This window comes from Choloepus didactylus, chromosome 20, assembly GCF_015220235.1.
Source record: "Choloepus didactylus isolate mChoDid1 chromosome 20, mChoDid1.pri, whole genome shotgun sequence".
NCBI classification, from domain to species: domain Eukaryota; kingdom Metazoa; phylum Chordata; class Mammalia; order Pilosa; family Megalonychidae; genus Choloepus; species Choloepus didactylus.
Genome location: NC_051326.1, coordinates 30,904,693 through 30,919,139, shown reverse-complemented (window position 1 = coordinate 30,919,139; position 14,447 = coordinate 30,904,693). Strand labels below are relative to the sequence as shown.

General features: G+C 47.4%; 1 protein-coding gene across 8 annotated transcripts in view; it reads left to right on the top strand.

The window, feature by feature from the left end:
* Window positions 1-364: 364 nt before the first annotated feature.
* The window catches only part of EBF2 (EBF transcription factor 2), a 184,058-nt gene continuing 169,975 nt past the window's right edge, over window positions 365-14,447 (top strand). For 7 of the 8 annotated variants that reach the window (XM_037812905.1, XM_037812899.1, XM_037812904.1 and 4 more), the window contains exons 1-6: window positions 365-573; window positions 3,135-3,291; window positions 4,414-4,477; window positions 4,803-4,858; window positions 5,385-5,458; window positions 11,578-11,646. In XM_037812905.1, coding sequence (XP_037668833.1) covers window positions 443-573; window positions 3,135-3,291; window positions 4,414-4,477; window positions 4,803-4,858; window positions 5,385-5,458; window positions 11,578-11,646 — 551 coding nt within the window. In that variant the 5' untranslated portion in view covers window positions 365-442. The remainder of the gene's footprint in view (window positions 574-3,134; window positions 3,292-4,413; window positions 4,478-4,802; window positions 4,859-5,384; window positions 5,459-11,577; window positions 11,647-14,447) is intronic. The other variant, XM_037812901.1, reaches the window with a different exon arrangement.

The window sequence follows — 14,447 nt, the reverse complement described above, 5'->3', positions numbered from 1 at the left end:
TTTTTTTTTCCTTCTAAATTGGAGCGGTGGGGAGGAGTAGGGAGGGGGGAGGCAGAAGGTAGGGGAGAGATTAGGCAGCCATCAATCTCTTCCTGTTTCTCCCAGAACAGGTGATGCTTCTAAATTGTGATCACTTTCTGGATGCAGAGCTGAGGCTGGAAGGATGCGAGCGACTTAGGGCAGAGGGACTGAGGAGACTGATCTGAACTTGCGGAGGATAAAACACAAACTTTGCCTACATCAGTCCGCCACCTTGCGTGTGAAGCAAAGGACGGGTTATCATTTTTTTTTTTTTTTTCCAAGAGAGACTCAAACTTCAGCACTCGATCCCATTTCTTGGATTGCTTTGGAGGGAGACGGTTTTTTGGCCGCGTTGGAAACAGTCAGGACTGTGTTATTGTAACTCATTTTTAAAGCGACAGTAGAGGATTAGACTTTTTAAATGTTTGGGATTCAAGATACTTTAGGAAGAGGACCAGCTCTGAAAGAGAAATCGCTGGGCGCCGAGATGGATTCGGTCAGGTCCTGGGTCCGGAATGTCGGCGTGGTGGATGCTAATGTCGCGGCGCAGAGGTAACGAGACGACCGCACAATTATTATGCTCTCCGAGTCTCTCCCTCAATCTCACTGTCCCTCTTTCTGCCTCTCTCTGTCCCCCTCCCAAGCCTCTACCCTGCTCCCCATCATTCTCTCCCCCCACTCCTCCCCATCTGTCACCCTGGCCCCACACGTTGGGACTTGCCCTCGGGCAGGCAGGTCGCTGCAGCCAGGGGAACACTTACCCGGCAGCCAACTGGAGATTTTGAACTGCCTGGGTCGTTTGTGTTTCTCCCCACTCCTTCCCTACAGACCACTCTTCCGGAGGAAAAATAACAAGATTGCATCCAACATCTCGCAGCTCAGCCCCTAGTCCTCCGAGACCCGCCTGGCCCCAAGCGGGGTGTGAGGACAGGAGCTGGGCGCCACGGCCTCGGGAAGGGAGCCGGCTTCCCGGGGACTACCGGTTTCACCACGCCGCTTGTGAGCGCCTCTCCTCCGGCATCTTGACGGGCGATTCCTGGAGGCGGGGAGACCCGCGGCCAGATGGTGGCGGCGGCGAGAGGAGCGGGAGAGGCCGGGGCGGCTCCCCGGGAAGGCGAGGAGGCCCGGAGCTCAGGGAGGAGGGGGAGTGGGAAACAGGCTGGGAGGGTCGGACATAAAACAGTGGGTCAGGCGCAGGGGGCCAGGGAGGAGGCGAGAAAAGAGATTAAAGAAAAAAGAAAAGACGAAGAAGTAATCGTGGAAGGAGCCTTAGAAGAAGAAAGAGGCAACGGAAGAGGACAGGGAGTCCTAGGGAACATCAGCCATTAGTTTTGCGGGTCTGTGAAGTTGACTTTGTTTCTAGAGCGTCTGCGTACTGGGATAGTGAAAGCCTTGTACATGGGGCCACCCCAGGAAGACATCTGTCCCCTCCCCCGCCCCCCACCATAGAAATGGGATTTATGGCCTACATAGCCTTCTCTGCGAGTCAGCCCCCTTACCCCTAAGAACCCACAAACTTCTTCCCACGACCGTCGCCTCCCCGTCCACTATCCTTGCCCTCCACCAACATCACACGGAGAAATTACCCCTTTCCCAGACAAGCCACGGCTCCAGGTGTCCCGGGTAGAACGAACACGCCGCCAACCTTGTAGGAGAAGCAGCGGCAGTGGCATCGCTCCGGAGCCGGCGGCGGCTCCCGCCCCTCTGCTCTAGCCACGGACGCGCGGGTATCCCTCGCGCAGACTGCAGACTGCGACCTCCGGTTTGCGCAGCGGGTCTGGGAACTCCTGCCGGAGGCCCAGAGAAATTAGACAGCTCCGCGCAGCCGGCTTCACGGCGCATTTCCTTAGTCCGGCTCTTTAAAGACGTCTCCCTCACCTTCCTTCCCTAGATTAAATGGTTTGTTAAAGTTGTAACAGGTAGCCTGGGTGGGAAGATTCTAGCCAAAAAGCTATACTTCTCAGAAAAGTGAAAGTGCTCCCTACCCGGAGCGTAAAGCCGGGAGACCCCAGCGCTGCGTGGCAGCTCCGGCCATCGGTGTGCTCGCCTGGACCCGGAGTCTCGGGCTAAGTGTGGCCTGGCGGCCAGTTTGGCCGCGGCCGTGGCAGGTCGGTGGGGAGAAGTGTGTGCACACACTCGATACGCTCGAGGGTGCCTGCCTGGACCCCCAACTTTAGTTTTGCAGTCAGCAGGTTTGGCGGCCGCCGCCGCGAGACGCGGCTTGAGAGGGGATCCCCTCAGCCCCAGGCGAGGACGCTCTTTGCCTTTTAATAACATCTTCGCTTCTCCAAGCCCAGCGGCTCTCGGTTGTATGTGTGGGGTGGGGTGGGGTTGTTTCCACCGTATCAGGTCGTCCGCGGTGACCCGCTATCCCCATGCTGGTCGTGGGGATTTGCCCCACTGCTGTCCCGAGCGCAACTTTTCGGAAGAGCGAGGAAAGCGGGGATGGAGTCTCCGGATCTAGGACGGAGAGACCTGGGCTTTGGGCTTTCCGTCTCTCCTGCTTCTGGGCGGGGTGGGGGGTGGAGGGTTGGGGTCTGTCTCACCGCCTTTCAGAGTTTGCTTGGGGGGTTTTCGGGGGCGGTGGCACCAGGATAGGTAATCAAATGAAGATGAAGGAAAAGGGTCACGTCTTCAAAAGTAAACGAGATACTTAAAAACCCTAACCCGGGGTCCCAAATCCCGGTTCTGAATCAGCCGGCCGAGCCTCCTGAGGGAGAGGATGGAAGATGGAGGCGGCTGGAAGAGACAGGACACGGGTCGCTGCCTCGGGGAACCGCTCCGGGCCTCGGTCCACGGCCCAGGCCCTTCAATCTCCACTAAAGGCCGGCGGGTGAGCCGCCCGACGCTGGCACGCAAGGTGGCTGGTCTACGGGGCGGCGGTGCAGAACCGTCAGGGGACTCGGCTCCGCCACCAAAACCCTGCGGCCAGGGCGATTCCTCCCAGGAGTGCCCGCTTACTATTCTGAATTGGGAAAAGGCCTGACGGGACCAGGTGTCTGAACCCAGCACTGGCCCCTTACCCCTTTGTGGTGCTTTGTGGGCATGTTGATAACGTCGTGTTCTTTCTCCCCTTTCCGGTGTCCGGTGCTCCCGTGTCTCTTCCTGCGCAGCGGGGTCGCCCTGTCCCGGGCCCACTTTGAGAAGCAGCCTCCCTCCAACTTGAGAAAATCCAACTTTTTTCACTTTGTCCTGGCGCTCTACGACAGGCAGGGGCAGCCCGTGGAGATCGAGCGCACGGCCTTCGTGGACTTTGTGGAGAACGACAAAGTAAGCGGAGACCCCCCTCCCATTCCCCTCCGCGGCCTAATAACTCCCTCCTTGCAAAGCACTAAAGATTCCATCTGTCACTCGCGACACTTTTTCCGCTCACATCATCAGGGATGATAAATAGAGGCTTCTCACTTCCATCCTCTAAATCACTCAGGTTTTCTCGCATCTTCTCTTGCCGCTGCTTCCGCACCCGGCGCTGCGAAGAGCTGGAGCCGCTCTGCCCACCGAGCGTCCGGGTCGTTAGTAGCTCCCGGTTATAGACTGACCACGGAGCAAAAGCCTTTCCGACCAGAGCATAGTTAAAAAGTGTACCCAAAGCCACCCTGCCCTTTTCTCAGTTACCTCTATTATTTTGCACCTGCTGGCATCGGCAAAGTGAGGTGAAATGGCACTCGGTGGAAACCCACAGCCCAGCTTCTGCCCGCCTTCCCAACCCAGCCTCCCCCTCCCCAACTCTCACTTTCCAAGGCAGCGCCTGCTCAATCCCAAGCCCAAGTTTTGGGGGCTGGAACCGAACTCAAATGAAGGACAATTAACTAAGCCAATGTGTGACCAAAGGAAAGCCCCTTGCCCTCTCTGGGCCTCAGTCTCCACATCTCTAAAATGCAAGCGTTAGAGCAGAGGCTTTCCGAGGTTCCTTCTGCCGGTGTCTTCTTGAACACTGGGTCTCTGAGTTGGTGGTCCCCCCAATTCCGATTCTGGTGGGATAGAGACTGAATGCTGCCCTTTAAATGATGGGTCCCTTCCCCTTTTTGCCAAGAGATACAGTGGGACCTCATAAGCACAGACTAAGGCCGAATGGGTTGGGTGGGGGGCTGTTTAAAAGCAGCATTGGCTACTGTCCTAGTCGTTGCAGCTTGGGGGTCCTACTTCTGAAGACAGTTTTGAGGGTGAGGGACATGGGCAGGGAAGGTCAAGTGGCCGGGAGCCATGGCAAGTTTCCAGAGTCAGCCAGAGGCGGGCAGATGCTCTTTGACCCTGGGCCTGGGCAGGGGTTGTTCAAAGCTGCTGTTCTGGCAGGAGCAAGGAGGTGGGAGGTGGTGTGAAGACCAGCTCTCTCCTTTTTCCCTTCTTTGGGGGGCTGGCAAGCTGGGGAATAGAAAGCCGCTGTCTTTTCAGGAACAAGGCAATGAGAAGACCAACAACGGCACCCACTACAAGTTACAGCTCCTCTACAGCAACGGTGAGCCCCCGGCCCTGATTCCACCTGGTGGTGAGCCGGCTGCCGGCTGAGCGACTGTAATTTTCAGTGACAAGGAAGGCAGTTGACCTTGTCGGGGTCGCTGGCCGGGGGCCTTAAGGGTGGAGCCCGGGAGCACAGGGCTGCGGGAAGCTTGGTTAGCGCAGGGGGGAGTGGGAATGTGTGATCTCTGCCCCCAGCACCGCTCGGCCTGAGCGCTCGCAGCCGGCAGCGGCTGCCTGGGCCTCGGTCCCATGGCGACCACAGGTTTGGGGGACCCGGGAGGGGCTCCGCAGCCCTTGACTTGTGCACCCCCTTCCCCCTGCAGGCGTCCGCACGGAGCAGGACCTCTACGTCAGGCTTATTGACTCGGTCACCAAGCAGGTGAGCCCGGCGGGTCACTGGGCTCCTCTTCCCGCACGGGGCCCGTCGCCCTTCTCCCCACTGCCCCCCAACCTTTTTCTCCCTCCTTCCTTCCTCCCTTTTTCCTCCGCTTTCCACGATCTCTAGGGTCCGACTTTACAACCCCCTCCACACCAACTCGCACATTATCCGCTTTGGAAAAAAAATTTTCCCCTGTCTGCCAAATGTCCTTTTTCTATCCGACTGAGAGATACTGGGGGGTGGCAGGAGGCGAACGAAGGGATGAACTGAGGCAACAATTATTGGGAATTTCAGCCTTTTCAAACATTCCCTTTTGCTAAGAAATATTTCCTCCCCGGGACAAATGTATTATTATTGCGCTTGAATTAACCCGTCAGCCGTTCGGTTTTATGCTGTGCCCTGGAACTCAAAGTGGTAGCAGAAAATGAGGGGAAAAATGATTTTGTGCTTGCTCTAAAGTGCTCTCTTTCTTTGCCCCTCCACCCCTTTCTATATCTTCCGTTCCTGCCTCCCACCTCTTTCGCAGCCCATAGCTTATGAGGGACAGAATAAGAATCCAGAAATGTGCCGAGTTCTTCTTACGCACGAAGTGATGTGCAGGTAAGAGCCGCCTTTTCCTCCGGGCTTTGCTGGAAAGCCAGGCAGGTGAGCGGCGCCCGCCCAGCTCGCGTGCGCTCCCGGGGCTGACTTTCCTGTGCGCAGGGAGGAAGGCCGCGCCGGCGGACTGGCCCTGGGGGCCGAAGTCACTAGAATCCTCCTCCCTTTAAGGCAAGTTTCTTAAGTCGCATCGATTAGGACTCGGAAAGCTAACACAGACCGACTCAGGATTCTACCCCCTCCGGTGTCGCAGGAGTTTCCTCCGCCTAGTGGAGAGCCTCCGCGGCCCTTCGGTCGGCGGCACAGCCTGGGGCCAGGTCGCCCCAGGCCAGGTTTGGAATCGGGGACTTTCCCCAAAACTATGTTGGCTGGGGCCCCGCGGCTGCTCGGTTCCCGCGGGATCTGCCCGCCCGGAGTAGATTCCTAGGCGGGGCCACTTGTGGAGTTACCGATTCACGTCGATTCAAAGTACTGGAACGACTCGCAATCCCCGCGAGCGACCACCCGACGGTCCCGCCGCATTTTTCCGAGGCGCTTCCCACCCCCCGCCATGTCTGTGATTCGGGATCCTTTCCTTCCTGCCGCGCAGTTGCCTAAGATTCCGGGTGTCAGAGGAGTTTCTGAGGTCAGGCAGAACTACTGGGTAGAAAGATCAGTGGGGTCCCCACCAGGGGGTGGGAGGGACAGGGAGGGGATCCCGTCAGACAATCTAGTGTCTGCAGCAATAGCTGGGTTCTGAGGACAAGTTGTGAAGGGTGCAGCCTACTCTCCTTTCTACGCCTTCCCCCCATCTTCCTTTCCCCTTCCTTTCAGAGACACAGTCCTGCTATTTTCAGCCTGCAGATTGTCCTGTTTTGCTTGACTAGGAAAAATTTTAAAAAATTAGAAGGAATTCACCTACACACTTATTCATTCTTTCAGCAAATGTTTATTGAATGCTAATATGTGCCAGGAATAGGACTGGGTGTCGGGGATCCCACAGCAAATGAGAAAGAATATAAAAAAAGAAACTCTTTGAAGAGCGTGGCTATTTTACTATAAAAATTTAAATGTCTAGTCCACACCCGTTTTTCTTCTTCCAAAATCTCTGACTGGAGGGAGAGCTTCAGTTCTTCCTTACCCTGTTATTGCTTCAGTGAATCCTTCCAACTTTAGACTTGCTAGTTTTGGGTAACTGCAGACAGTCTGATTTGATACAGATTGTTTTATGGGCAGCTCCCAACAGGCAGCCCCTATCCCTTCCCCAATCTCACCAGAAAGAAACCATAACAATCAGACATGTTTGTCTTGGTTTTGACCAAGTATTAGAAAAACAAACTTGCCAAATGTAAAGTTCAACTTTGCCAGTGGCCTCAGCTGAGAGCAATTGAGGCTTCTTTTGCCTGAGTAGCTGGGGTGAAGCATTGGGGGTGGAGTAAGCAGACTGGTACTCTCTTATCCCAGGGACACGCAGGGATGCCCCTCGGTAGATCACCTCAGAAAGAAAATACATTTTCAAGAGGTACTTCCATGTAATACCTAGATTAAATAGACAGAACGCTTTGATTTGGTTGGTTAATCTAAGGGCAGGTTTTCCTTCCTCTCTACACTTTTAAATATATGTGCTTGGAGAGATTATCTTCTTAAAACAAAACAAAAAACTGGCCCGTTGTCTGACAAATATGCCTATCATTTTAAACAATATTTACACACCCCATCCAGCTGTAGTTAAGGCTGACATTTTTATTTTTTTAGCCCAATCAAATCCTCCTCACTTTACGCTGTTTAAGTAGCAGCATCAATTTTTAAAGCCTCTAGTTTAGTCTGCATTAGTAACACAATATAAAAATTTAATGTACTGTAACTTCTCTGCATTTGAGACCTGCTATTTTCTTCCCAAACTAGAATTTAAAACAAATATTAATTATGTGTAAATAAATGATCCACTGGATGGTACTATATTTGCAGTGTGTGCGTGTGTGTGTGTGTGTGTGTGTGTGTGTGTGTGTGTGTGTGTGTGTCATGGGAGATGAGGTAGGCTGTGCGGCAAATACTAGATGCATCTAAAAGGGAAGTTTTCATTCAATCTGTCAGTTAGAGCTGGTTGATTCTCTAGTAAGGAGAAAAGTTCCTTCTCCCACATTTTTAGAGGCAGTTTTGGCAGTCGATGTTTGAGAGATGAAGCAGATGCCCAGTTCCTCAGCAGCTATTGCATATACTTAGTCTCATTTACATGGCTCTCTTGGGCATACCTGGAGACTTCCCCCAATGTTTTTTTGTCCTGTGATCTTTAGTAAAAGGCTCATCATTTGGTGTTTAGCTTTGAGGGGCGAACCCAGAAAGGGGACAAAACAAATCAAAAGAAGATAAATAACTTTTCTCTCCCTTTCCCAAAGGTCTTTGCTCCTCTCTTCCCTGCTTTAGTTCATTTTGCCAATTATTTGCAAGGAGAAATCTAGTTGTTATGTCGCTGCCAGCCACCTCTGCGCCCTCAATGCTCAGAGGGTTAAAAGATATTATAATTTGAACAGAAGTCGTCTCAAGGCCTACAGCTGGCTAATAACAGAGTTGTATTGAGCGCGAGCAAACCCCACAGCTGTGACTTTTCGCCACAAGGCGCAGGCTAGACAGGGCCCTAATCAGATGGACCAGCCGGGCAGTGGGGCCAGTGTCTTTATCAGCCAGATGGTGTGAATTTAGACACTTTTGTTATGCAATCGCAGGGAGGAGTTGGGGAGAAGAAAACAAAACAAAAGCCACCATGCTGTGCGCTTATTTGAGTTTGAAATTAGAGACAGATTTTTGAAAGTTGAGGGTTGAATTTTAAAAGCCATTTTGAGAGGAAAGGGACACATTAGCTTGTCTTGAACAGGCGTTGGGCTGACCGGACACCCCCGTGTTCATGGCTGGGGCTTTCCTCCCCCACCAGGCCATCTCTCATCCCTCTTCTTTTTCCCTTTCTGAAAAATCCAGGTAAGAGTCAGGATTGTGATAAAATTCCTTCCTCTTTCTTTCCCCAATTGTTTTATTCTCTGTCTTTCCCTCTTAAAGACTCAGTGTGGAAATAGGGAAGATGAAAGGGGCCTGTAAATAAATTGAAAGCATGTCAGGTAAAAGGTTCTCCAAAAAGTACTGGAATAAAATACACTAAACCAAGTCAAACAGAGAAACAGAGGGACAGCCTTCATTTTCATTCATTAGAATAAAAGGGCACTTCTGCGCATTCTCTGTGGTAGTTAGGAACACAATCTTAACCCATTGCCAAGTTCACTTTGTTTTATTATTCTTTTCCTATTTTACAGTCATTTTCATTAAAAAAAAAACACACTGATCAGGAACTTCAGTCTTAGAGATTTGCTTGTTAGAAAATAACAAAAAGCCTTTCAACTAAAGTAGCCAAATCTGAGGTTGGCCGCTTGGGCTTTGTCTAAACAGCAAAAGGAAGGGAGAAATGAGTTTGTAATACGAGTAATTCAGGGACCCAATTCCTTAGCATCAAGTGTCCCCATACCTGGTCCCAAAGTGACTGTTTGGGAGTGTGGATTCATGAATACTTTTAACTCGGCACTTCGCTTTGCTCATTTTAATATTGCTAGTTTGAGCACTGAATGCCATTTAAGGAATAAAATAACAACTAGGACATACAGATGAGACCTTTTCTTTAAAAAGTTGAAGAGAAAATAATTAGCTTTGGCTAACCAAGAGACAAAGAAATTTTAAGAAAGGTTGAAATGTGGCAAATACAGCCAAGTCCTGTTTTTATACCTTTTCTACTATATAGTTCAACAGTCAAGTGAACATCCCCTACTACTGTTCTATGCTGAATATTAACATTAGAGATTATATTTAAATGTTACTGTTGGAAAATGAAAGATTAGGTCCTGAAGTTTCTCTGCATTTTTCTTTGAATACCATTTCCTTCCTTGAGTTGATTCCCCCACATTGTGTTACACTGGCTCCAGGCTTACATTTTTATCTGTTTTTCTTCTCCAGAGGAAATCCCCATGGATAGCAGCTAAATTCAGCTGAGCAATTTTGCAAACTTACTTGGCTTTCTCAGAATCATTCCTACCCAAACTAAACAGATTGGCACATTCTGACAGTGTGGTCTCTTCTAATTAAATTGTACCCAGCATCTCACCCGTATTTGGAGTTAGGTTGACATGCTAGGGATGTAAAAGGAGAGTCTAGCTTGAACGTCTAGAGGTAACTAGTATGTATAGCTTTTTTGAAATTGTGTTGCTAATAAAAGAGGTTTGCCTGAGCTGCAGAGGTGTTGCATTGACATAAGCAGTGCACCAGAAATAGGAGAGGTAGGAGATGGAAATAGGTGGGGGTAGGGAGTAGGGAAGAGAGACAAGCACTCTGGGAGGTGGGAGAGCAGCTGGCCAGCATTTTTATTGGTGTTAATCTTGGGTTGGATTGAAATTTTAAAACTTAAGACCTCATATAATTTCAAAGGCAAAATATTATTTCAGAAAGTCTTGGAGGCTGACTCTAGTGTTTAAGAAAGTTCAGACAATTTTTCTTTGACTTCCTACTAATTTGATTAAGTTTCTTGAAACCTCATCATGCCCATTTGGTGAAAAGTTTTAACATCTCTCAAATATATTTTACTTTCTGAGAATGTTAAATTGTTCACTGAATAATCCACACATCTCTGCATGTGAGTGATGGGCTCTTTAAATATTTTAAATCTTTATTAAAATTTTTAATTCTGTGGAGGATCAGAGAGTACAAATGGACAGCAGACAGCCACAAAGCACATCTATTACTGGGCTGGTGTTAGGCCTTTGGGTTCTTGCTGCCACAGAGTGTGCTGGGAATCTCATAGCCTCACAGACTTCTTAAACCTGGCTTGGACTCTTGAGATGATCTAGCCCAGCTGTTTCATTTAACATATAAGGGAGGCAAAGGCCACAGGCATTAAAGAGACTTGCCTAGATTCACATTGCTTGTTAGCTACAGAGTCGAGTTAGCTGCTAGAGCCCTGTTTAGAAGTTAAGCAACTTTCTATTGCACTGCGTCGGTCTTTAGCAAGAGAAACCATCATTGCAGGAATAGTGCTCACATATAGTTTGGTTATTGTTGACATTTATTAGACATGTTCTCCAATTAGTATAGAGAGTAATATTTTTCTTATAAACCATCTCAAAGTTACATCCTTATTTAACTTCAGTTGATAGTGGACCACACACTTGACTTGAACTGTGAGGTTTTCAGTAGTCTGTGGTCTGGACAGGCAGCAGTCCAGCAACTCAGGGAGGTGATTCCCCAGGGTTTCTCCACCACCAAGTTTCCTTTGTCCTTTCCACATTTGTCTAGGTATTTTGCACCTACTCTTTTGGATTGTAGTGTTTTGCTCTCTGCTCAGGCCCTTCTGAGTGTTTCCTTTCTGTTATTGCTCTAGGGGCTTCTCTATTTCTTCCTTTCAGATAATCCTACTAACATTTATTGAGCTTCTGTTGGGTACTCAGCATCCCACAAGGTAGAGTTTTCAAGACTGGGACTCCCAAGCTGCATCCCATTTCTGTTCTGAACTTGGTGAAAATGACTGGAGACACCATTCTATGACTTCCTGCCTCATTTTCTTTCTCTTTTAAAATGTATATCTTGGTCTGGTCTTCCTTCCTCTTTAGTAAATGACGGAAATGAATGAATGAATATATGTTTATAAAGCACACTGTGTTATCTGGAGAAAGACGTTTTGTAAATAAGGTTTATAATAATCAAGGCAGCTACTTGTGGTCTATTTTATACATTTTCCTTCCCTCTCTTACTTCAAATATTTATTGAGACCAAAGACCTAAAATAAACAATCTTATGGCTTTATAATCATTGATCACCGAGCTTGAAGTGACCTTGTAGATCTTAAAATCCAAGTGTTCATGGTTCAGATTATAAATACTGCTGTTGGGAAAGTTGTGATTTGCTGAGAATTAGCCAACTCGTAAGTCATAGAATGAGAATTTGAATGAGTATCTTTTGGCTCTAAGTTCAGAGACAATTTTTTTTTTTTTTAAATGTGGCCACAAATTCTGTTCTCAGCTTATAATTGGGAGGCTATGCTCTTGCGTTGTATGCTCATTGTATTTTCTTGCCTTAATAAATCCATTTTACTCTTTTGGTTCCTTCTTCTACAGTCGATGTTGTGAAAAGAAAAGTTGTGGAAACCGAAATGAGACTCCATCAGACCCTGTCATCATCGACAGGTAGGGGGAAAATGTGATTTTTATCATTTTTGTTTTTTTTCCCTTTGCGAATCTCAGCTCTGAGTACTAATCATTTGTGGCTTTGTCATAAAGTTGGTTTCATGTTATCTTCAAGGCGTCAAGTTAGTCCAACATGTGTTATCTCTCTCTGGTTGGTCTTTCTTGGAAGAAGTCAGAACCTTCTTTTTTGAACATGTGCCTCTAAAGTTATGATGGCATTTTATTTCCAGGTTCAGTAATTTCAGCTTAATGAGGAGACTGTGGATGGTAAAGGAGGCCATCTTTCCTATCTGGCAGGGCACGGGCATGATCGGGTGCCTAGAAGGAGCCGTTGTCCCAGTTTAAGCGTCAACTCCCATTGTCAGTGATTGCTGCTGGGCTTGAAGAGTATCCATTTAGGGGATTATGACAAACTCTCCATCGTGTTGAGTGAAATTCCTTTCTACCATGAAGGATTGCATTCTGGGTTCTATGTTATACTCAGAGTGGTCAAGATTCTTTGGGAAAGGATACTAATTCATTGAAATATGTTTTAAGCATCCTCAGCTGTCTGTTTTTGTGATTGGAAACAGAACTTACAAACTATCTAAGAAATACCAAATTAACTTCCAATAATCATGTAATTTTAAAGAAACCTCATATTCCCACCCCTAATTTTTTCTCTTTCATTAAAAAACGGAATAATTCCCTGTTGCTTCTTTCTGTGGGTTTTTGGGTTTCTAGCCAGGTTCTGAAATGGATTCAAGAGACCACAGTCTCCAAAGTTGTTATTCCAATATTCCAATGAATTCTCAATTGGGAGAATGGAACATCTGGCATTGTTCCCAGAAAGTCAGCCTGGTTTCTTCATGGAGAGTATAGAATAGTCCTAGGAAGGAGGAGTCTGAAATTCTGACCCTGTCCTAGCTACTGACCTTGGACAGAGCACTCCGCATCTCGGTTCTTCAAAGGTGTAATGGTAGGTTGGAGGGTATTGAAGGCTGCTGTATGTTTCAGGGGGCTACTGAAATAGCAATGGCAGGTTTGTAGTATTCTCTGAGATGCTCAGAAGAGGATGATAACCAAATATGAAATGTTTGTTAGATGTGTTTAGTTTCTTTGCCATTTTAGGAGGTTTAGGAGAGTGCAATTTTAGGGAGTCATTTGGAGTTTCTCCAGTTTTTCTGAAAGTGCATAGAAGCTTAAAATTAGAGCACTGCAAGAACTTTTTGGGATCAGCCATCCTCTTCATTTTATAAATGAAAAAACTGAACCCTAGAATGGTGACACGACTACTCATAGTTACACAACTGATTGGGGCAGAGCTGGCACTAGAATACACTGCCTCAGCATCTCTTCTCCAGCACTCTATCGTAATAACGTGAGTTGGATGTGCTGATTGACACATGACATTATTTACCTACTTTCAAGGATAATCTTGGCATCCTCTGGAGAATTTGAGGGTAGCCTAGATGTAGTTCCAGATTTCTAGTCCTTCCTAGTGTGTAGACTGAGCTCACTAATCTTCATCTAGTCTTTTTCACTAACTTTAACTCCCCTTTCAAGAAACTGCTCTAACTTCTTGATTGTTACATCTTTTCTTGTAATAAACACCCCATAAACCAGCTTTAGAAATGTGTGCAAACCCTTAAATGCTAACCTGCACCTTATAACTCATCAGCACACATCTTAATGGCTCTGCGTTTACCAACAGTTCTTAGTTTAAGAAGCTGCCTATAATCTGCATCCACGGATAATGTTGAATATGCTTCTGTTTTCTTCCTGTGCAATAGAAATGTTACATGTGTAAAAGAAAGTACAGTCTTTTTGCATCTTTGGAGAGAAAAGATTTTCATGTTAGGTGCCTTCATTGTTAGTGCTAGAATGCCTTTAATTCTTCCGAGGAGGTGGAAATTGTATCTTGGCTATGTACTATGGAGTTTTATGTGACTGTGGCATTTATTTTTACTATTTTATGCACAATAAAACAGCCCAGTGATGTCTCTGCATCCCCTGAAATATGTGTTACTTCCGAAATGTTGCACGTCTACACATGGAAACATACATACCAAAGGGTACTGTAAATTGACCAGTATCAGGTTTTAAGAGAACGTATTTTATTATAAACAGATGCATTTGTTCAGTTTATTCATTGTAGGGCTTTTGTTTGAAAAATTTGTTCCCTCACTGAAACCTTGACTTATTGCTCCTGAATGTTTTGGGGGCTACCTTGGCTTTCTTGCCTTTATTCACAGAAGTAAAAGGGGACAAAGTCAGGTTTTTATTTGTTGCAGGTAGGATGGGTGGTTTGTGTCACCCAGGAGTTTGGCTGAGCTGTGCATCTGGTCCCTGGGTTCAACATCTGCCAACTTGGTGGTGGCAAGTTTTCCATGAGCACCAAAAGGGTGCAAAGTAGTCTATTTTGGATTTCCTCTGAGTAAATCTAGAACTCTCTTCTTTGTCCTTGTTCCTATAATGCCAGCTAATTGTCTCTTCCCCCGTCTCACCTTGTCTAACCAGATGCAGTTAATTTACACAGTCTCTCTTCAGTTTTCTGACACGACAGGCACGCTCCACTCTGGCTCTAGGGAAGCCTGCTTATTCCTTTGGAATAGTGCATGTTCAGGGAAGGCTCAAGAGTAGTTTCCAAACTTTGTACCACCAAAGACCCCTTTTATTTTTTTTCCTTGGTTAACCAAGGGCTTGGCAAGATTTCGCCTGCCAAACTGTGGTTCACAAGTAATAACTCAGTTGCAATTCCATTTTTATTTATCAAAGACATAGATTGGGAAAGAAAATTGTCATGCCAGAAATGCCTTGGA